The sequence below is a fragment of the Peromyscus californicus genome, unplaced genomic scaffold, assembly GCF_007827085.1.
Source record: "Peromyscus californicus insignis strain IS unplaced genomic scaffold, ASM782708v3 Scaffold_3__1_contigs__length_106647218, whole genome shotgun sequence".
Classification (NCBI taxonomy): Eukaryota; Metazoa; Chordata; class Mammalia; order Rodentia; family Cricetidae; genus Peromyscus; species Peromyscus californicus.
The window spans coordinates 90,856,970-90,880,519 of record NW_026294551.1 but is presented as its reverse complement, the minus strand read 5'-3'; the positions used below and the strand labels follow the sequence as shown (position 1 = coordinate 90,880,519).

General features: G+C 52.1%; 1 protein-coding gene across 1 annotated transcript in view; it reads left to right on the top strand.

The window, feature by feature from the left end:
* Nucleotides 1-23,550, top strand: part of Ergic1 (endoplasmic reticulum-golgi intermediate compartment 1) — a 103,846-nt gene that overhangs the window by 58,187 nt on the left and 22,109 nt on the right. Inside the window, exons 3-7 of the mRNA XM_052758931.1 lie at nucleotides 1,022-1,094; nucleotides 10,865-10,959; nucleotides 15,300-15,424; nucleotides 20,731-20,835; nucleotides 23,291-23,351. Coding sequence (XP_052614891.1) covers nucleotides 1,022-1,094; nucleotides 10,865-10,959; nucleotides 15,300-15,424; nucleotides 20,731-20,835; nucleotides 23,291-23,351 — 459 coding nt within the window. The remainder of the gene's footprint in view (nucleotides 1-1,021; nucleotides 1,095-10,864; nucleotides 10,960-15,299; nucleotides 15,425-20,730; nucleotides 20,836-23,290; nucleotides 23,352-23,550) is intronic.

The following is a 23,550-nucleotide window of genomic DNA, read 5'->3' as shown; positions in this document are numbered from 1 at the left end:
TATGTTAATGCATCACCATGGGTATGTAGTAAGTGCTCAGTAAATGCTTGTCCTTCCTGAAGACAGATAGGAAGCTAGGTAGATAGCAGACTGACAGATGGACATGGATAGAGATGCTTCTCTACTGTGGCATACAGGCTTGTGTCCCAGCAGTCCTGCTGTAAGTTCAAAATAGCATAAATAGAAAGGGTCAGTTCCAGTCTGTGGCACAATTCAGCTCAGCCTGGCAGCTTCTGTAGTGTGCTAGCTGTCCCTCTGGTGACCGGAGGTTGACCACGAGCCATGACCCACTGCCATTGGCCAACATCGGGACAGGGCTGTGCATATCACTAACCTGGGAAGCAAGCCCAAACCGCCATATGGCTTCTGCTGAGTGATTCTGCTCTCACCCTGTTGTGATGTTGAAAAATCCCAGAGGGACAGACCAGTGGTAGGCTGTGCCTCGGTCTTTGGTTCACTGATGTGAGAGAGAGAGAGAGAGAGAGAGCTCTGGTCTCAGGCCCAGTGTGGGACATGGGCCATGTATTTCACGGCCGGAAATCTAGATGGCCACTTGGTATCTCCCAGCTATTCATTGTGGACTCGGGATTGTAATGTGCATGCCACTCAAGCCAGACAGAGCACCTTGTTAAGCACCAGCAAACAGCCCTCTTCCAGGCCAACCTCTGCATCAAAGGGATCTTGAGGAGTCGAACAGGGCCTTTGCCTGTGTGAAGACGTCCACCCTGACCACGGGTCAGGCCAATGGAGACTCTCTGAGGAATCACACTGAGGCCATGAGTAAAAAGGGGGGACACTGAGGTCATGAGTAAGAAGGGGGGACACTGAGGTCATGAGTAAAAAGGGGGGACACTGAGGTCATGAGTAAGAAGGGGCTTTAGCAGTCCCTGGGAAGTCACCTCACCCTGTGTGTATGCTGGGGCCTCCAAGCAGCTTTCCTCTGGGGTGAGGGAAGGGCAGGGAGGGCTGGCCTCCTGTCTGGAGCATCCTGCACCCCTAACGCTGACTCTGTTTCCCACAGTCTCCGTCTGCTGCTGCCTCTTCATCCTCTTCCTCTTCCTGTCAGAACTCACCGGATTCATCACGACAGAAGTGTAAGTCATTTTTCCCTGGGGCAGCTGGCTTTCTAGGGTCGAGATGAGGAGAGGGAGGAGTTTGGGGAAGAGACAGAAGCCTTGCAACTGGCTTGCTTCTGTTTCCAAATATGTGACATCATAAAAAGGCTTTGAACTTAGCGTAAAATTGAGTCTCCCTTTGTCAGAGCCCTTCGCCTTCCTTTGGGCCTGGGATTCCCAGGTCCACGGACTGAGAAGTCACACACACACACACACACACACACACACACACACACACACACACACACACACACACGCACACACACACAGAGTCAGTGGCCCCAAGTTTGGCCAGTGAGTTGTCCGTGAGTCCTTTGATGTTATAGCTGGAAGTGCTCAGGGGCCCAGGCAGCTTCCTCTCGGAGGGAGAGGTGCCCCTCTGGTTTCTCAGGCCCACGCTCAGGAGGAGTCAGCATGGGTTTCCTGGCAGCTAACACCACAGTCGTCCATCCCTGATTCCAGGATTAGTTGTCCCCCACAGCCTGGTAACCCTCCTGCCTTGGGCCCTGGCCTCAGGCTTCAAAGCCCTTTTGTCTCTGTGTTTACAATTTGTGGAATTGTCATGGGACTGGGCTCTGGCACCCCCTTCTCCTGCCCAGCCTTGGAATTTTCTTCTTCTACTCATGGAATGTCTTGCTTTCCTTTGCTTTCTTCTCATCTACAAGACAATTGGAAGCTAAAGACAGGCGTCATGGCTTCGGCTGGCTGTTACTATCTTTGTTACCAAAAGCTCCCATTTTATGAGAGAAACTGAGGCTATGAGATGTAGAGGTACTTGCCCACAGTGGAAGAAGTGAGATGGCTTCCCAGCCCTGAGAAGCTGGCCCCAACTCCTCTTAGCTCACATTTAGGTGTAGCTTCCCACCTGCCATTTGTGTGGGAACATCTGCCTCCCTGTTACTCTGACCCTGTTTTTAACCTGGGGAGCTTCTTGGATCTGTGGAGAGAACACCAGATAAAGCATTAGGAGACACAGGATCAGGATACTGCTTTGCCGTGTGACCCTGGAAAAGTTACTGAACCTCTCTGTGTCAAATGTGTAAGAGTAGATCAAATTCAAACTTCCCTTCCAGCTCTGGAAAAGCTTTGGGTGCTTTCCATGACAGCGGGCCATATAGAGGTCAGTGGAGGGGTTTGTTTCGCACAGCCCCTGACAGGTGACTGTGACCATGGGAAGCATCTTCTTTGTGTGTATTTGGGTTACTGTGTGTCCCAGGGATTACTCTGTCATGAGCTAGAGGTGAGAGCATGGGGGAGAATGAGACCCCGAAACACACCGACAGTGTGCTCTGCAGGCTCTGCTCTCCTCTGGGGTGGAGGCCACTCTACAGGCTGGTGTGTTCCAAGTAGGTAGGCAACAGCTGTGCACCTGTGACAGCAGCAAGGTGCAGGTGTGCGGGCAGGTGGCTTCGGTGTTGTGGACAGAAGCAGCAGCAAGTGCTAAGGCCCTGAGGCAGGAGTGGCTTGGGGTCTGTGACGAATGGAGAGGCTGGCATGGCTACAGGGAAGTCAGCAAGCAGGGGCACAGAGGCCAGGGTAGGTTGAGCCATAGCCCTGTAATTACTTAGTTAACAGCATTTCCACTTTGACTGTGGGTTCCTAAAGCTGCTCTCTTCCTGCTGTCATCCATGCCTGCTGGCTGTGGACACAAGCCGACCAGCCAGACTGCAGGTGTTCCCCCAGTGTCCTTGGAAGTTTGTTTCTGGGACCCTAACACACCAGGTGCTCTGAGCAAACAGTGGTTAGTGAGGGGTGTGGTGGTGGTGGGATAGATGGATGGATGGATGGACCTGGTGTTCTCTGAAGACTGAGCAGTATGACCAAGGCCTACAAACATTGCCACCAGTCAGACCCTGTCTCTTGGTGTGTTTGTGTACCTTGTAACACTTGAGGAAGCTTTAGTCAGCTCAGCCTAGGGAGGGCGTGCCTGTGGCGCTGAGGTATGGCCACATACAAGTGACTTTTGATGTGAGTGCTTGGGCCTGTGAAAGCTGTGTAGCAGGCTGGGCCACTCAAACAAGTCCTGACAGTGGACTCTGCCTACTGTTTACCTAGGGCAGGGCTGTCAGTGGCAGAGCACAGTGTGTTCCCCATGCCATCCGCTCCCCTGCTCAGGGACTTCCTCTTCCTGCCTCCTGGATGCTGTGGTCCCAGGAGGAAGGAAGAGGGCTGAGAAGGCTTGAACCTGGCCCACTGACTGCTCCCTGCTGTGAGTGGGGAACTTAGAGTCCCTCCCTCCCTGTCCTTCCTCACTGTACCAACTTGTCAGGGGTCCAGGCGGGCCTAAGACTTAACACAGCAGCCTAGAAATGGTTGTGTTGCCCACAATGGGTTCTTTTCTTTATAGAAGCAGCCTGGCCCAGGAAGTTTTCCCCAGGTTGGGGAAAAACTAAAGGTGAATTCATCCTCTTTGGGGGAGGCCACTGGTCCTGTCTGATGGCCTTGTGACAACAGTGGGTCAGCGGATCCCTCTTGCCATGAGAATGTATATAACTCAAGGAAATGAGGTCACCGCTGGCTAGGTCGACACCGCAGCCCTGGCCTGTGACTGTCGGTGGCGTGAAGTGCTCATTCTGGCCCTGCTGAGTGAGAGGGAGGCAGGTTTATGTGGGTGCTTGGCTTCCAGCCTGGGCTCTGGCCAGGCTGTTGACCATAATGAAAAAAGGTGCCCCATGAGATATTCAGAAGTTCAGTGTATCCAGGTGTATACCCACCCCTCAGAAAGTGGCTGTGGAATGTTCCAGCCCTCAACTGCCAAGTTCCTACAGACTTTAATAGTTATTCACTTATTAGGGTTTATGATAATAAAATGTACCTCAGACCCTCCACTAATTGGTTTTACTAAAATATAATATACCTTATGGTGCTTTCTAGGTATTGTAAGTGGCCAAATGCTAGGCTGATATGGCCAGGTTAACATCTTACAGTGATTGCCTCAAAATTTGTCACAAGACCCCTTGAAGTTTCGGGTGGGTGAAAACTGAGGCACCAAAAGGCTAAAAACCCATAAGATTAGTAAAAAGGGAGGGGAAGGGAAGCAGAGCCTAAGCCTTGTGGACATCCACAGCCCAGGCACCCCATCCCATCATCCCACCCATCTCTGTAGGGCATGTTTTAGAGCCTCAGCTACATGAAAGCCACGGCACGTTGGTCAAAATTATCGACAGTTAGGGCCAGGTGCCTCAGTGGGCAGAAGCGCGTGTCTATGCAAACCCCACAATCCGAGTTGGGTCCCTGGAACCTACTCCACTCAACAAACTTGTCCCCTTACCTCCATGTGTGCACCCCCCCCACACACACACACATACATCATACACAATAATGATAACAAAATAAACTTAAAACCTATTGACTGGAAGACTCAGGGCTCCCTGTAGATTTAGGTAGCAAGCTGGAAGAGGCCACTTAGGAAGGAGCAGCTTAGAGGTTACCTTGAGCTGAGTCCTAACTTGTCTCTCTATTGGGCCAAAATTGGGGAGACTAGGTGCTTAGCCAAGGGAAGAGTAGTGGGCTCTCTCCTGCCCAGCACCCCTGAACTGAACCTCGATCATGGCCAAGACTGGTGACTAAGATGTCACATTGTAGAGCACCCAGGCCTCATCCTTAGCAATGGGAGGCTTGAAGGCTCCTGGGTACAGAGCAACAGATTCGTGGTTCAGAAAGTTCACCCCTGAAAGGTGGGTTTGGGGAAGAGAGAATATGAGCAACAGACCCCGGTAAGGAGTAGGATGATTGCCAGGGGGAGGAGCCAGGGGGAGGAGCAGGGGGAGGAGCCGGGGGGGGGGGGGCTGCTGGGCAGCTGGCTGTGGAGGGCATCCATCTGGTAGGTGGTCATTGGATTTCAGAAATCAGATTTAAAAGCCAGGGTGCTGAGGCTTCCTGGTCAACCTACCCCACTTCCCCTCCCGCTCTCACCCTACCTCTTCCTGCGGCCTCCCCGCTGCATGGAAGTTTCCATTTGATCAGATTGTTAAGCATGGAGGCCAGCAACCTTGGGCAGGAATCCGAACTATTCAAGTGCTCTTCTAAAAGCAAATAAAATTGTTTTCCCTAGCTGTCATCAGACTCACGCCTCAGCCCAGAATCTCAAGGCCTTTGCCTGCATTCCACCTACATCCCCCCACCAATACTTCCCAACCCTTTCATCCTCTCTCCCTACAAGGCCAGTTCTCACCCACCTCCTCCCTGCGCACTCAGGCCAAGCAGTGCTACACTAGCTGGCGTCCCCCACCTGGAATGTGCCCCCACTTCTCCACCAGCACACACCCTTCCACTTCCTGGGACTCCTGTGCACCCCCCAAGTGTGTATTCATTCCACAGAGCTCGCTCAGGAGTCCTCATTCTGGTGGGGGGTTCAGACTCTATTGCTTGCTCCAGTGTGACAGGAGGGGGTAATGGAGGAAGGCTTGTAGAGCAGAAAGCCTTTGGACCTAAGGGCCTCCATACCCCATAGGCCCTGAGGACCCTAGAGTGGCCCACCTGAAGGTTATCAGAAAAGCAGTGACACCTGCATCATCGGTCTCCCTGGGGGATGCCCTGCCTTCCAGGTCCCCCATCCTCTCCCGACAGTGTAACACAGTGGAAAACGCAGGACACTGAGTCCCTTGGTAGCATCTTTCTCTGCCTCCTGCAGGCTGTGTGATCTCAGCCAGTCATTTGTGCTCCTCACTAAAGACACAGTAATCCTGTCCAGCACTGGCTTGCTGTGTTACAGGAGATGCCACATGCAAAAGTTCATTGTTGTCGCCAGCATGGCCTGGGGCTCAGAGCTGGGGCATCTCCCGGCTTTTTGTGGGGCAGAATACACTAGGCAAGGCTGTGCTACACCTCTTACATGCATCATGCACTTGACTTTCACCACACACTTTGCAATGGAGACAGTTAGTGTCCCTGTTATTTCAGCTCATTAAATGTTGGTATTAATGATAAAGATAATGGCTAGAGACTGAGCATCCAGTCTGTAGTAAGATGATGCTCAGCGCTCCTCTTGTTCTCATTGGTCACCTTAGCAGAATCATTGAGGGCTACTGGGAGCATAGAGAGTGTGGTATTCTCATGTGCCCTGTGCACCTCCTCCATCCACTCTAGATCCCCCTCCAAATCACTAATGTTATCCCACAGTACGTACTCTGCACATAGTTGTGGCACCATATTATTTAAGGAACAAGGTAAGAAGTCGCATGTGTCCCATACAAACTCAGTTTCTGTTTCTGAGAAAAAAAGTTTTTTTTGTTTTTTTATCTTCAACTAGTTGAACCCAAGGTAGAAACCCTATAGAAATGGAGGGTCAACTGTTGTGAAAGCCCCATTTTATCTCTAGGGAAACTGAGGCTGTTGAAGACAAAGCCTGTTGTCCAAGGTCAGTCAGCCAGGAGGTAAACCCTGGCAGCTTGAACACTCCTTAACATTGTGTTCTCTCTGCCAAGCAGAGCCTGTGGTCAGCCCTGGAGAGAAAATGAGACACGTGCCTGCTCTCTATCTGTCATCTGTCTGTCTGTCTATCTGCCTGTCTGTCTGTCTATCTGCCTGTCTATCTATCTATCTATCTATCTATCTATCTATCTATCTATCTATCTATCTATCTATCCATCCATCCATCCATCCATCCATCCATCCATCCATCCATCCATCTATCTATCTATCTATCATCAATCTATCATCTAGCCCCTCTCTCTCTCTCTCTCTCTCTCTCTCTCTCTCTCTCTCTGTCTGTCTGTCTTTCTCTCCTGGCCTGGGCAGCCGGAAGCTTTAGCGTTTCCTCCTGTAGCCCTGAGAGCTGTTGAGAATTCTTGTTCATCTCCTTTCTCCTCCTTTCCCTTCTCCCACCCCCTGCCCTCGCTGGTTTCTTGTTACTGAAGTGTGTGTGACTTACAGCAGATGCCCAAGTCCAAAAGCTGGGGTCAGTGAATCTCACCCTCATAGCCTCATCTTAGTTGAGCCATGACAGATTTCTGCCATCTAGAAGGTTCCTTCACACACACACACACACACACACACACACACACACACACACACACGACCATTCTTCAGCCTTCTATTGTCATCTATTCATTTCCTTCTTTTAAACTTCACCTGGGACTTCTCCAGTTATTCCGATGAGGAAACTGAGGCTTGGAGAGATGAAGCGCCTTGTCCCAGGTACCTCAGCTTCCAAGTGACAGGTCGGAGGATAGCCCACAGGCCTTCTCATGTCCTGAGCTGATTATGGGGTATCGGGCCAGTAAGAGTCCCTAAACCATAGTGTACCCACAGAATGTTTCTTTTCTTTGAGGTGAGCTAATTGGTGGCAGCCTGTTGGCCTTTAAATCCGCTCAGCCCCAGCAGTGGAGCCAGTCCGCCTTGGCAGCCCTGCACGGGTGGCTGTGGGTGAGGCTGCACCTGGGGTGGCAGCAAACTAGCCGGCCTGGAACATTTGCCTTGGACACAGAAGGCAGGCTTGCTGACCTCATCAGTGGGCGGTGCAGGTGACTGAACCATATACATCTTACAGCCAGGGGGAACAGCCAGTTCTGGCCTTACGTAACCACCAGCCCAGATTGCCGCAGGCCATGCATTTATCCTGCCTTCAGGCACCTCAGCCCCTCTGTGCCCTGTGGCCCTTCAGCCCTGGCAGCTGACCGCTCCAGGTCTTCTGGCTAGAAGACAGGGATCCGTGTCTGGGAGAAGCCTCCCCAGGGGCAATGAGCTCACCTGAGCCACACCTGGGATTTGCCTCACTCTTCTGAGGTCATCCTCCCAGGATTGCCAGGGAATGACCTCACCCCATAATCCCTCAGCAATGCACAGAGTCTAGGTCTTACCAGGTGGGAAAGGTGAGCGCTCATGGAGAAGTCTCCCTGGGAAGGGAAGCCCTCGCCCTTGGGCGCTGTTCAGTTAACCACACAGCAATTTCCTTACTAGACTAATAGTCCTTTGGAATTACGGCCATGGTAGAAGCAGGTGCTGAAGAGTCGGGAAGAAAAATCTGGCTGAAATGGATCCTCTGACTGCACCTCACATGGCCTGTTTGCTCGCTGCCCACTGATTCTGCATAATACTTGTCAGTACTCTGAGTACTGCCTGGATAAGCCTCTGAGTCCCTCCCCACATCCCGTGCCCCGTCCCTGACCCTAGCTAGATACTGAGGAAGAGGAAGCTAGGTAGCCCTGGGAAGCTTGGGGCTTGGGCATGAGGCAGACCTCAGCTGGAATTCCAGCCCAGTCATTCTGCTGTGTGCTCTTGGGATGGAACATGCCTCCTCTGAACCCTGGTTTCCTGGCTTTAAAATGGGAACGAGGACTTCGCACAGGAGCAGATAGGACAGCATGAATGCATATATTTGAATTCCTTGACTGGGGGTACCCCTCTCCCCTTTTGCCTAGCAAAATGAGCTGGATGTTCAGTGTCTGTGGCTGTGTCCCTGAGCCACAGTTCTTGTTGATTAAGCACTGACTGTATCACATTTGATGAAGTCTTAGTAAAAACAAAATTCACTTGCTGGGCCTGATCTGTTCTTTCCTAACAAGACAGCCATTCACAGGGCTTTCTGGGAGTCCTCTTCTAGTACAACCTGACCCAAGGGATCAAACATGTGGGTTATTTCAAATGTTTGTTTTATGGCTTTTATAAAAAATAATTTTTATCATTTTAAAGTGTGTGTGTCTGTGTGTCTTTGTGTCTTGCGCGTGCATATGGGTATGTGTACGTGAGTGCAGGTGCTTGTAGAGGCCAGAAGAGGGCAGTAGTTTCCCTCGAGCTGCTGTTACAGGCATTGTGAGCTGCCTAACATGGTTGCTGAAAACCAAACTTGGGTCTCTGGAGTTGTAAGTGCTGTTAACCACAGAGCCACCTCTTCAGCCCTATTTTATTTTATTTTTAATTGACAAAATGGGGTACAAGGTGACATTTTGATAAACTGCCAAATTATCAGTTCATCTAGTCAGTATATCTATCACCTTAAACATTTATGCTTTTTGTGAGAGAACATTTAAAAATCTTCTCTTGCCAAGAGGTGGTGGTGCATACCTTTAATCCCAGCACTAGAGGGCCAGAGGCAGGTAGATTTCTGAGTTCGAGACCAGGCTGGTCTATAGAGCTTCCATGGCAGCCAGGGCTACACAGAAAAACTGTCTCAGATAACAACAACAACAACAACAAAATGCAATGTGTTGTTACTGTAGTCACCATGCCTGTGCAGTAGAACAGCAAGACTTCTGTCATCTGTAACTTCCTGCCTATTGACCAGCATCCCTGGTCCCCATCCATGAGTGGTTTAGCATAGCCTAGCCCACTTTCTCTGGCACTGCTCAGTTGAGCAGCCTCTGAGGCCAGGCCTAGAGATGTGATTCCTCCTCCCCATGGGGAATTATCTGGGTAGCTAACCTCTAAACTCAGCCTGTCTCCCTCCTCACTGCTTCTGCTATATGCTCACAGACCCCTGGCTTAGTGAGGAAGGAAGGAAGTGGAACCATCCATTTACAGGCCTCCCTTGGCCCATCCCCGTGTGTGTCCAGCACGCCCTGCCTGCTCCCAGCATCCATGGTTTCTGTGGCTACCTACTATCTGGTCTCTTTGGTACATGGTGGGTCCTCCAGACCTCGAGCCTGCTGAGGCATAAGCTTGACCGTGTAGCTGTGCTCAGTATCAAGTCAGCTGCCTGAGCTGGGTCGCAGTACCACACCGGGCTCACACCGCATCTGCCATGACCCTCTTTCAGTCCCTCTATCAACCTAGTTCCTCTACTTGAGGCCTGGGCACATGCTGTGGTAAGGGGGCCTCCCTCCCCCTGCTGAGACCATGCCTTTTCATCATCTTAGAGACCTGCAGGCTTCTCTGTGGCACTTAGCTGGGAGGTGACGAGGTCTGGTTCTGCCTGCGATGGACGCAGAGACCATTTCTGGAACCTGAAAGGCAGTAGATGCTCCCCAAACTGTTGAATAAATGTGTGTGGCTACTGTCGCTATCAGCGAGGTGGTGTGGCTGCGGGGGCCACCTACTCTGGCAATGGAGTAATGATCTCATTGCTCACCCCTGCAGTCTATGGTTGTACTACCCTATATGCCACAGCGAACATGACAGATGTGGTCACATGAAGGATCTTGAGACAGGAACAACTAGAGTAGCCAGCCAGGTCAGACAAAACCACAGGGGTCCTGTGTGAGGGTGCAAGAAGAGGGGAAGTGCTGTGCAAGTGTGTGGTGAGCTTTGGTTAAGCCGTTAGCGTTGTGACACTTGATTACAGTAGCCCTTGGAATCCAGTACAGCCGTCTGGTCCTGTGGGAGACCCGGACCTCACCCCTGGAGCTTTATGGGGGGGGGGCTCCCAAAGAGCAGGCAGTAGGTACTGTGTACCCATTGGTGCCAGGCCCTGAGCCATAGCAAGACTCTGTTTCTCACCTTACAGTTCAGCTGCCTCTTTAGAAATGGGCAGTGCTATTCCCATTCAGCAGATGGGTTTATAGAGGAGATTGTAGAAAGTACTGGAGCCAGAATCTGAACTCAGATCTGGACAGATGTCCTTACTGGACCCCTCCTTCTTCCCGAGTAACTGTTCTCCTTCCTGATAAAGCTGTGTTGGAGGGTGGATTTGAACCTGGAGCCCTACCTCCTGGGTCCTGGACTTGTGCATGCTGTTGTACCCACAATGGGTATCTGGATCATTGAGCACTGGCTACCAAGTGAGGTGGCTCCTGGCTGTCCATCCCCTCTGGGCAGTGGGCAGGATCAATGTTCTGTCTCAGTCCTGGCTTCTGTACTTGTCTGTCCCTCAGGGTGAATGAGCTCTACGTCGATGACCCAGACAAGGACAGTGGAGGCAAAATTGACGTCAGTCTCAACATCAGTTTGCCCAGTTTGCACTGTGAATGTGAGTATTCCAAAAAGCCTTCTTCTGTTTCAGCCAGCCCACCCTGTGGGTGATCTGTGTGCAGACATGGTGAGCCATCTGGGGTGAGCTAAATGCATGCCACCAGCTGCAGATCACACGTGACCTATGACAGCCCCCACCTTTTTTTTTTTTTTAGATGAATGTAATTAAGCGTGTACCTGGAAGTTTTCTGAAATCAAAGACATCTCTTATACCTCTCTAGAGGGACTACATTGGTGCAGGCGGCACAGGGCGGTGGAGTCTCTCTGGTTTATTAAAGCCTAAGATCCTTGGGCAGGTGGCTTATGGAGAGGAAGAAGCCATAAGGGAGAGAGGGATGGGACCAGAGAAGGCAAGAGGATGAGCCCAGATGTGTGTGCAGCTGAGGTGTGGTCTGAGGCTGGCATCCCACTTGCTCTGGAGTGTGGCAGCATCATAACGCCGCCTCATCTGTCAGCAGTGGGCCAGGGCTGTTATTATCCCTGTCGCTGGCTGATGGCCACAGGATGGTTCCTCTGGGAGTTACATGACCTCTTGAGCAGGTTGAGGTGAGAGGTCAGTTGACCCCGAGCCCCGCTCTGCCCAGCCCACAGCTGCAGAAGCCGGTGGGTGGGACACTCTCAGTGAGAGGGTTCCCTGGCATTTTCCTTTTTAACTGCAGGTCTCTTCTGTTTGCTGTTTTAATTAAGTCAGAATTACTTCTATAAAACAAAACACAATGAAGGTCTGATTTGGAGGCGGTTACTAGACGAACCTTGGCTGTGGTCATCTCAGTTTCCCCTGTAGCTCCAGAGGTTCCCATGAGATGGTACCCAGCCGTACTGGTGGTGGTTATTTCTCCGAGATGACGGTTCTAGCCATCCCTCAGCCCCACCAGGTCCATAGCCTGATGTAGCCTGCTCATCCTCCTCCACCCCTCCCTTCCGATCACAGGACACGGCTCAGGAGCACAGCCCGTAAGGACAGAACATTGGGTGGGCCCAGACAGAGACAGGGAGACATTCAGCTCTGTTCCTGCTTTGGGTGAGAGTGACATCACAACTTTGAGCCCACATCGGGCCCAGGGCCAGGGAACCTGTTGAAATAGGTCACTTTTATTTATTTTTATGTTTTCATTTTTTTCTTTCTCCTCTTCTTAGGAAAATAACTTATCTGGCATCTTCTCCTTCAGGGGCTGGCTGTATCTGTGAAACAAGGAAATTCTTAGTCAGGCCACAGGACTAGAGCAGCAGAGCAAGGGCTGGAGGGATGTGGCTCTAGGCTCAGTCCCAGAGCCTGGCAGGGCGACTTCAGACAGGACAGGCGTCCTTGGCTGCTGGCTGTGCCAGTTTTGTGCTCTGTTCCCCTTGGGACCTGCCAGCTCTGCCGGGCTGTGACTTGAACCCGCCAGAGCCCAGCACAATGGTCTTTCTTTCAAAGACCTTCAGGGCGGGGTGTAGCTCAGTGGTTTTCCCAGCGTGCCCAAGACCCTGGGTTCCTGTACCACTCAGCGCGTGCACATACACACACACACGCACACGCACACGCACACGCACACGCACGAGACTTTGTTATACACAAAAACGTACGTCTGTCTATGTGTCTCTGGAAAATCCAGAGACACGGAGGAAATCACCCATAATTCCACCCCCCCCCCATGACAGGGTCTGTGGACATTCTGACATCATTCTGTCCCATTGGTCTCCCTCCTGTGCATTTCTGAACATGGCTGAGGTCATACGACAGGTGTCATCTCATATCCTGCTTTCAAAAAAAAAAAAATAGTCTGGGACGGAGGGGGTAGAGCACTTGCCTGGCATGCCAAGGCCCCGGGTTCCATTCCCAGCATGGTAAATGTCATAACAATGGCACTACTGTTCATTACACGGCGAACACAGGAGTTATTCTTCAAGGTACGGAACTGAAGCTCAGTGGGAGAATGCTTGCTTCGCCTAAGTTAGAGTTCTGGCACAGAGGGAAATAGAGATATGTTTTTATAAACACGAAAGTACCCCTTCCTTGTTCCTCTTTGTTGCCCCCGGTATGTCATTGCCCCCAAAGCAGCCTGTGATGACAGAGGAGGCTTCTTTTCCCTCTTGGTGTGTGTGTGTGTCTGTAAACATTGTCGCTCTGAGTCTGCAGCCTCACACCCCTGGATTCAGCAACCACAGGACGAAAGCATTCAGAGAAAAAAAATACATCTGACCTGAAAATACACAGACCTTTTGCTCATCGTTATTTCCTAAACAGTATGGCCCAGGAAGTCACTGTGTTATCATTTTGTTAGTGTAAAATGCCAGAGACCACCAACATCTAAAGAGAATAGTGCATAGGACCGGATGTTGCACCTTTCGGTCTGATTGGCTGACGCATAGGACCGGATGTTGCACCTTTCAGTCTGATTGGCTGACACATAGGACCGGATGTTGCACCTTTCGGTCTGATTGGCTGACGCAGTGTCGTATAGTGTGATGAGAACATGGGATGTGCAGATCTGTTCCCCTCAAGCAAAAGAAGCAAATGAGAGAGGGCAAAGGGCAGTGACTTCACTGTCCCCTCCAGGAGTGCAGCCTAGCAACAGTAAGGACGTCCCCCTAAGCCCCGCTCTCAAAGGTTTGCCACCTTCTTGAAGCACCAGAGGCTCCATCACGTGGGCCTTTGAGAGGGACTGCAGTCCAAAGGATGGCAGCTACTTACATGGCATTCGCCTTGTCCTGGGCTGTGAGAGTAACCTGGATAATGCCAGGTCTGGAATGAAAATACCCCTCCATTTTACAGGGGGAGCTTAAGCATCCCAAGACTTCGGTATCTGAGGATGCGTGCGTACCGGGATATGTATCCTGTTTGCTTTCTGTTTTATTCTCTAGATGTTGTAGAACTTTTGTGAAGTGTCCCCCCCGCCACACACACACACACACACACACACACACACACACACACACACACACACACACACACATCCAGCTTTTCTTAAGTTCCTTACACTATTAGTGAAATAATAACCAGCTGTTTTCCCACCAAGGCCTATTCTGAATCAGAGCTGTGTTCCAGCCAGCCGCCTGGGGATAGGCTCAGAGCAAGACACTCTGACTCCTGTGCAAGCTCCATTGCTTATCAGTTGTGAGCTCTTTGTGCCTCAGTTTCCGCTGATGTTGGCTGGATAGTTATAACATCGTCTTCCCCACAGAAATGTTCAGGTCCTGCATTCTTACACCAAAGTCTTTAGTGATGTGTCCAGCACATAGCAAGTGCTATTTTGAGTTTCCCGGTCTCCACAGCAAGCCTGTGGTAACTAAGTCACCGGAAGGTTAGGTAGCATGCCTTCCAGGGACCAAGGCCAGCCTCTCCATGCATGCCAGTTAGTGCATTCTCTACCTGCTGCTTCACATCACAGAGGAGACCTGATCCACCAGCCACTATCATTTTGACAGGCACATGGGTGGCTTCTAATTGTCACAGTTTCCATCAAGGCTGACTGGAATTGCCTTTTGCACATGTCCGAGCATGAGTGTCTCTGCAAGCTGGCCTCAAGAGGAACCGTTGAGTCAGGCGGGGATTGCTTGCGTTTCTGTAGCTTTCTCATTACAGACCAGTGGCATCATCTGTGATGGCCATGTCACGTGTCCTTCCACACTGGCTGGCACATAACTTCCCCTACACCCACTGAGGAACGTGGCTGTTCCCATTTTCCTTCTATGCCTTGTCTTTAAAATAGCTTGCTTTAAAAGATCTATTCTTTCTCTGTGTCAAGCTTCCTCTGATATGCCTGCCAGGAAGCTTGCTACATTCCCAAGGTGGACATGAGCCTCTCCCCCTGCGCACACCGGGACCATGTCAGGGAACACAGTAGCGCAGCCTGCTCATTGTTACAGTGCAAAAGCTTGGGTCCACATACTCTTCCACTAAAAGTTCAATTCCTATCGCCCCGTATTTCAAAAAGGTAAACTGAGGCACTGAGGTTAATGAGCACCTGAGTCGTGTCACATGCGCGGAAGGACACAGTGAGGATCCAGATGGCAGACCGAGTGGCAGACCCCTGTGGTCCCTCTTACCCCACAGCCTCCCTTTGTCTTCGCATGTAGCTGGGTCACCCAGGACCCTGCATCCTTGGCTGATCTAGACCCTGCTTCCTCCTAGCTCCTCCTCCATCCTCACCAGCCTCAGGCAGCGGTAGGGGCGTTGTGACTTCGGGGGGGGACCGTTTTGGATGCTGCTCTCTCTGAGCCAAGCAGCCGCTTTCTCCTCTGCTGGCTGACTCCCTGTGTAGCCTTGGGTTCATGGAGGGCTAAATGGGGCATCTGCAGAAGTGGGCTGGTCCCCGCTCGGTGGGTGTGGGTGACTGCTCTCTTTGGCCCCCACAGTGGTCGGGCTTGACATCCAAGATGAGATGGGCAGGCATGAAGTGGGCCACATCGACAACTCCATGAAGATCCCGCTGGACAACGGAGCAGGCTGCCGCTTCGAGGGCCAGTTCAGCATCAACAAGGTATGGAGACACTGCCTGGGCCCTTTTCCTCCCCACTACCCACCTGACCTCAACAGAAGCCCTAGCAAGCCGAGAATCAGCACATGACTGCCTGATCATTCTCTCTGAGACTGGGTAGGCTTTGAACTCCCTGGGATTTCAAGCCCCTGATGGTGGGTTCAGAAAGGGCTACACCTTGTTGGAGTGGAGGACATCGAGAGAGGTGAGAAGACCTGCCTTCAAGTCCCAGTCCCTCCTCTCCAGCAAGCAGTAGCCCACAGGCCACCTGAGGTTATAGCGGTGATGCTAACAGTGTCACAGTGGCGTCAACCATGTCACAGATCTCACGTTGGGTGAATGAGTGGACACCCACCGTTCATTCCAGATTTGTAATGTGCACCTTGTATCAGAGGCAGTGAACAGTTGAGTGAGGTTCCGTGGCAGGTAGCAACAGACAGTCAGGGCATGTCCATCACTGCCTGACATCTGCTGGTCAGCCTAGTAGATAGTCCTCTTGGTGGGCTGCCTGGGGGTGGGAGGTGGCCAAGAGCTGAAGTGGAAGAGGACAGTCAACAGGACTGAGCTGTGAATTGGGGGTGACCGGTGAAGCACCCACAGACCCAAAGACCCTGCTAAGTTCCTGCTCCCATAGCTGTTTTGCAGCGGAGGAAGCCTGCGAGGGAGCGCTTCTGTGGGAGGGGCTGGGCATCAGCCCTTCAATTCGGATATGTTTGATTCCCAGCAGGGAATCTCCTATCTCCAGGGAAATGTGAAGCCGGAATTCGGAGGCGTGTTTCTGGGGTTGAAGGAGAGAGTTTTGGGCAACAGGACTTCCTGTAGGAGTCAGCAATGAACAGTGATGTGGGAAATCATAGGTTTAGGTTGGGGACGCTCTGAGTGAGCACCCCAGCAGCATATAAGGGGGAGGGGGAGTGTTATTATCTACCTCATATGACCAAATCAGACATGTTGGTGACTGGACAGGCATGGGCACCCTTTTCTGCCCTGCCTTCTAACCCATCAGTAGGCTATGGCCCTGCCTTGTAACCCATCAGTAGACTATGGCCCTGCCTTGTAACCCATCAGTAGGCTATGGCCCTGCCTTGTAACCCATCAGTAGACTATGGTCCTGCCTTGTAACCCATCAGTAGACTATGGTCCTGCCTTGTAACCCATCAGTAGGCTATGGCCCTGCCTTGTAACCCATCAGTAGACTATGGTCCTGCCTTGTAACTCATCAGTAGGCTATGGCCCTGCCTTCTAACCCATCAGTAGGCTATGGCCCTGCCTTGTAACTCATCAGTAGGCTATGGCCCTGCCCTTGTAACCCATCAGTAGGCTATGACCCTGCCTTGTAACCCATCAGTAGGCTATGACCCTGCCTTGTAACCCATCAGTAGGTTATTGCCTTGCCCTTGTAACCCATCAGTAGGCTATGGCCCTGCCCTTGTAACCCATCAGTAGGCTATGACCCTGCCTTGTAACCCATCAGTAGGTTATTGCCTTGCCCTTGTAACCCATCAGTAGGCTATGGACCTGCCCTTGTCAGCCTATGCTTGACATCATTTGGTGTGAGTGTGTTTGCACACTGCACATGAACAGCAGACATGCAAGAAACTGGGCTTCTCTGAGCCAGAGAAGGAGAGCATGGTGGCCAGGGCACCTGTGAAAGGACTATCCAGCCCTTGTACTGTACACGACTACTGTCCATTGGATTCTTACCTGTTCCTTAACTGGAGCATGGGAGTCAAGTTGCATTTGAGGGACCACAGTGTCTGAATCCAGGCGCTCTGGCCACTGGGCCCTGAGCCCTGCCTGTGACTACTGCTTTTAACATCTATATTATATATACTATGATCAGAGTGGCCAAGTTCTTCAGACCACTGTCCACTCAACCCTTTGGAGAATACAGACTCCTGATCCTGCCCACTCTCCCTTTCTGGTGTCTTGTGCCTCTGGAGCTGTCCTGAAGACAGACAATATAAGCCGGGCAGTGGTGGCACACACCTTTAATCCCAACACTCAGGAGGCAGAGGCAGGGGATCTCTGAGTTCGAGGCCAGCCTGGTCTACAGAGTGAGTTCCAGGACAACCAGGACTATGCAGAGAAACCCTGTCTCAAAACCCCCCTTCCAAAAAATAAAATAAAATAAAGCCAGTGTGACAGCCTGCTTTGAGGACAAGGAGAGCAGCTGTCCCTCCCTGATTTCCATCATTAGACACAGACTTGTCCCCTTTATAGACCCTTTAATAGACATGGCCCCTTTTTCCAGCCATCAGCAAGTCAACCAACAGCCAGATGCCAGAGTTCACCTGCAGGTGCCCCAGCAGTCCCCAGCAGCTCAGACTGAGCCTGCCTGGTAGCCCTGCTAATCATGACTGCCTCTGGAAGGAAGGCAGAGGGAAGGGGGGACCGACTCCAGCTATATATTTTTAAAATCCATCCAAGACACTGACGTAGGTGCCTAAGTCACAGGTTCCAAAAGCGTCCTCTTCTGTTTCTTCGGCTCAGTGTGTGCTTGTGTGACTCAGACCCCTGTGATGGATTTGGTGTGGAGTGGAGTGGGTTACTGAGTCACAGCCTCGAAGGGCTGGCAGCGGGTGGCAGATACCCAGGAGCCAGTTTTCTCCTTAATTCTCTTAACCCTGGGGACAGAGACCCCAAACCCAAGGTTGTCTGTGCCTGGGCCTGCCCAGAAAACCTGCCAGGACACTGTCATTCTGAGGAGCTCTGATGGTATCGTGTTAAGAGCTTTTATTTCCCCCCGGGTGCTGGAATGGATCCCAAGGCCTTGTGTGTATGTGGCAAGGTGCTCTTCCTGCCATAGGCGCCTGGCTGCATCTCTGCTAGGCCTCACCTAGCCCTGTGCAGGTTTTGTAATGGAAATAAACTCAGGTATTACTTACGCTGTGAAAGGAAGCGTGAAATTGTTTTCAAAGGCAGTGGCTTTTCCTCACACCCGGCTGGCTGCCTGCTCTGCCAGGGCCCCTTCTTTGTGAGTACTCAAGCATGTTCATCTCACGTGCCTGACGACTTCTGCCGTTCTCAAAACCTCTGTGGTCATCGTCCCCACAATGGGAAAACTGAGGCACAGGGTGACAACCGGGCATGAGCCCAAGTGTGGAGAACCACTTGTGTTGGGTCTATGAGGCAGGCCATGCTCATGCTCTGCTCATCCTAGAGACCTTCCTGAGCTGCCACCCCTGGTCCCCTGGGCTGCCCACTTCAGCCACTGCTGAAGACAGGCTGTCACAGCTGAAGACCCTCAGCCCAGTGCCTCCAACAGTTCTCGGACAAAGGCTCCCTGAGGGACCGTCACATGCCAGGATGTGGCCATGTTCCTCACTCCCTGGCAGTTGGAATAAGACAGACCCTGGGTTTTCAGTGTGGCAGCTGGGATTTTAGCTAAATGGCCTCACCCTCCCACTTTTGCTGCCTGCCACTGCCCTTATCCTTGACCCCTTTCTGTTCAGGGATTTCCTCTCTCTCAGGCATGGCTTCTGCTTGCTCCTGCTCTCTCTGCTTTGAGACCTTACCCTGTCTTCCTGAGAAACTCGGGCTTTCGGGCCTCTGCACGAGGAAATCCTTCCCCCGGGAAGTCCTCCCTGAACATATCCCCAAAACAGAGCTGAGGGCCCTCCCCAGCCTGAGCATAGGACTAAAGGGGGGTGGGAAAAGCTTGATGGACAAGCATTCCAGGAAGAAGTGAGAGGCACAAAGGCCCCAAGGTGGGGCTGTGCAGGGCACTGTTCCCAGGGCCACAGGGAGGCTAGTGGGGCTGAGGAGTGAGCAGAGCTGAGAGTGCTGTTGACGAGGCATGGAGAGTAGGACTGAGTGTGTGACCAGGATGATGTGTGACCAGGCCAGTGCAGTGGCCAGGATGCACTGCAGGAGCATGTGGACTCAACTGGGTCACTCAGTTTTTCCATTGCCGTAGTGAAATACTGAGGCAGTAATGTATAGAGAAAAGATATTTATTTAGCCCTTGAAGCTAAAAAATTCAGGACAAGGTGCCCATCAGTTGGCCTCTGATGAGGTCCTCTCAGTGGACAATATCACAGTAGTGGACGTGTGACAGAGGATCCCAAAGGAAGGATGTGGAAGAGAGGCCAGGCCAGCCTTGCTCTTTCAAAAACCAACCTAGGTCCCACAAGAACCACATCAATCCATTCTGAGAGCAGTGTCCCTTAGCAGCCTAAGGGTCACCACCCCCAACTAGGCCCCAAATCATACAAGCCCTGCCTCTATGCTCATGGCCACAGTGAGGCCACACCCCCAGCACGTGAACTCTTGTGTGACAAACCACCTTCAAAAAGCAGGCTGAAAAAAAAAAAAAAAAAGCCTTTCCGCTCCTTCCTCACGTCGTCCCCCCTCTTTCCCCCCCTCTGTCTCTCTCTCTCTCTGTCTCTGTCTGTCTGTCTCTCTCTGTCTCTCTCTCTCTCTCTGTCTCTCCCCCCTCCCAATAAAGCTCTAAAAGGTTAAAAAAAAAAAAAAGCAGGCTGACTGGGCTGGAGAGATGGCCCAGCAGTTAAGAGCACTGGCTGTTCTTCCAGAGGCCCCAGGTTCAATTCCCAGCAGCCACATGGTGGCTCGCAACCATCTGTAATGAGATCTGGTGCCCTCTTCTGACCTGCAAGCACACATGCAGGCAGAACACTGTAGACATAATAAATAAATAAAACTTAAAATAAAAAAAGGCAGGCTGCCCATCAGAAGCCTTGGAGGGTTTATGGCTGAGGTGTGGCAAGATCAAAGGTTAGGATTTAACACACTTCCTCTCACAGCCCTGGGGAAGGGTCTGTGTGGGGAGAGACAAGGGTGAGCAGACACTGGGAACCGGGCCAGAAGCTGTTCTGAGATTCTCTGCAGGGATTGTGGGTAGGGAAGACGAAGGCCGCCGCTGTAGTCGGTCTCTTGGGATTCCCTTGGTGATGAGGCCGACCTGAGTAGGTGTAAGCTTGGTTTAGAATTCAAGGAAGTCATTTGCTGGTTCAGAGTACACCCTCACCCACTGTGGAGCTAGCGGCCTTGAATCCACAGAGATGGGTGGGGGCTGCTGTCGATTTGAGTTCAGGCTCTGTCGGGTGCCCACTGGATACCTCACATGCACTCTTACCCTGGGTTGTCCCTGGTTGTCCTCTTCCCGTAGCTTCTGTGAGTGTACCAGTCATCCTCAAAGTCATGCAGTTGGAAATGCGGAGCCAGAGCCCCAGTCCTAATGTATGTCTGACTCCTGTGCCCCAGTCCATAGGTAGATCAGACAGCCTTTGCAGTTAGCCCTCTTGGACAACCACCCAGATACATGAAACCTGCCTTTCTCCCTCTAGGTCCCCGGCAACTTCCACGTGTCCACGCACAGTGCCACAGCCCAGCCACAGAACCCGGACATGACACATATCATCCACAAGCTCTCCTTTGGGGATACACTGCAGGTGAGTGGGGCAGAGCGGGGAAGACAAGGGTGAGCTGGTGTATTGGGGCTCCTCCCTAAGGGTCACCCACATGAGGCTCTGTTTCACTCCACTCCTCTTTGTCACGTCTTCTGAGGATGTGGCTATGGTGTCACCAACCACACGGCAGACTCAGATGCTCAAGCTGGGAACTGGGGCTGGGAGGGAGGTGGACTCCAGAGTTCAGCTCACTCCCCTCATGGCAGTCTCGGTCTGTTTTCTGTTGCTCTCCCTGAGCAGCACAGACTGGGTAGTGTTTAATGAACAGCTCTGGGGTCTCAGAAATCAAGAGCAGACTACCAGCATGGTATTATGGAGAGGGCCTCCTTCTTGCTATATCCAAACATGGCCAGGCCCATGATGGTCAGTGACACAAGACCCAGGCAAGGGATCATCGGACACATCACCCTCTCTCAGAAGGCCCACTCTATGCCGTACCCAACCCTTTGTTTTTATATTAACAGACTCTCATGCTGACTTTCAGAAAAATTAATCAGCATGTATCTGTGACCCCAGAATGACACATATAGACATGAAGTGCCAAAGGCCTGAGTCACCCAAGAGGGCTCCTCTCAGTTGGCTGAAAGCCCAGAGAAATCTGTCTGAAGGAAGGGAGCAGGGAACTGGGTTTGTGTGGGGAAAGCCTGTGCTAGGTTGGTGAAGGGGATGCTAATGAGTGAGACCACTGCCTCACTAACACAGGAGGGGATGCTGATGAGAGAAACCACTGCCACACTAACATGGGAGGGGATGCTGATGATGCTGATGAGTGACACCATTGCCACACTAACATGGGAGGGGGTGCTGATGAGAGAGACCACTGCCACACTGACATGGGAGGGGATGCTGATGAGAGAGACCACTGCCACACTGACATAGGAGGGGATGCTGATGAGAGAGACCACTGCCACACTGAACAGAGGAGGGGATGCTGATGAGAGAGACCACTGCCACACTGACATAGGAGGGGGTGCTGATGAGAGAGACCACTGCCACACTGACATAGGAGGGGATGCTGATGAGAGAGACCACTGCCACACTGACAGAGGAGGGGATGCTGATGAGTGAGGCCACTGCCACACTGAACATACATCTTTTATGAGGCAGAAGGGTCCATGAAGCAAGACTGTAGGCAAGAGGTGAGGGAAGGGACATGCCCTGGGCAAGGAGAACACGGACCCAGGCTAAGGCAGGGGAGAAGGGAGAAGGCGAGAGGGCGGATTGGCGCTGCATGTAGGAACAAAACCAAAGGATTACAGCTATCCTCTGCTCCAAGGAATTGGAGTTTTTCTTAGCTTAGAGCCAATCCATGTCCATCTGTTCACATTTGTCAACCACCTACTGTGTGCCAAGTCTTGCACATGTTGGTCAGGCCGAGGGTGGTCCCCGCTGGTGTGAGCCTTCCAACACCACAACACCTCCATCCTTGGGGATCAGGAACCAAGTCGTTCACACTTGGGGTCCCAAGGCAGCAGATGGCCACACTGCTGCCCTACACTGCCCTGATCACATGCTGAGAGTACACTTCTGTGACTGTCAGCAAGCATCGGCCTGTGAGGTCAGCCTGAGGGTCATGTCCCCCACCTGCTGCTCCTAAAGCGTTCTCTACAGGGGCCTATCCCACCTACGCCCTGCTCTCCCCCTTCCCTCTTCCCTGGGGTCCCGTGGGTCTCTGTCTGACCTGGTCTTCAGGCTCAGACCTTTGCAGGCTCTGCTTGCTTGGCGCACTCGGGGCCTTCCTCCAGATCAGTGTCAATGATCCTTCCTCCCAGAAGCCCTTGCTTGCTAACTGGATCCGGTGGCGGGCTCCATGTGCGGGGCACAATTGTTCTGGGGCCGGCCTGGTTTCATCCTCGAAGGAGACGGGGAGTGTGGTTCTTAGCCTGCTTCTCCTGCAGCCCCTGCCCGAGGACAGTGTGACCACTGCCGTGTGGAGGTGACTCTTCATACCTCTCGTGTGTCACCTACAGCTGACACAGTAGGAGGCCACAGCTCTGCAACCCTAGGCTGGCTCTTCTCAGGACCTTTCACGGGGGCTGGAAGGATCATGGAAGGAATGTGACAAGAGTGGTCCTTTGAGTTTTCTCTGCAGGCTCTCAGGGCCACAGACTGAGTTCACTTTGGCTCAGTCAGCAACTCAGATGTCTGACAAGTTGGGGTGCTGCTCCAAGCCTTGCTTTGCTAGTCTGTAGAGTGGGCTAAGAGGTCTATTTTTAAAGGGGGATAAATGAGATGACACAAAGTAGCCAGGACAGTAGGTGCTTAAAATGGCAAGCATGCTGCTGCCACATGTGTACCCAGCCTGCACTGTCTCTTGCTCCCCAGGCCTTTGTATGAACCAGTCCCTGATGGATTGCCCTTCGTGACCTGGTGGTCCCTGGCCAGTCCCCACTGACAAGGCCCCCTAGGGACCTTCTCTCACTGTGCTTCTCTGCAGGTCCAGAATGTTCATGGAGCTTTCAATGCTCTCGGTGGAGCGGACAGACTCACCTCCAACCGTGAGTATCCCAGCATAAGCAACCCTCTCCCTGAGGTGTCTCCTCACAGTAGGTGGCATGGGAACTTGGCAGCCAGAGGGGCAGAAGACTTAGTCAGGTGCTTGCTGCAAGCAGAGGTCATATCCTCCAACCATTCCTTTCCCACAGCTGCCCCGTGAGGCATGCAGACTCATTCCTGTCTTACCGAAAAGGGAAGAGA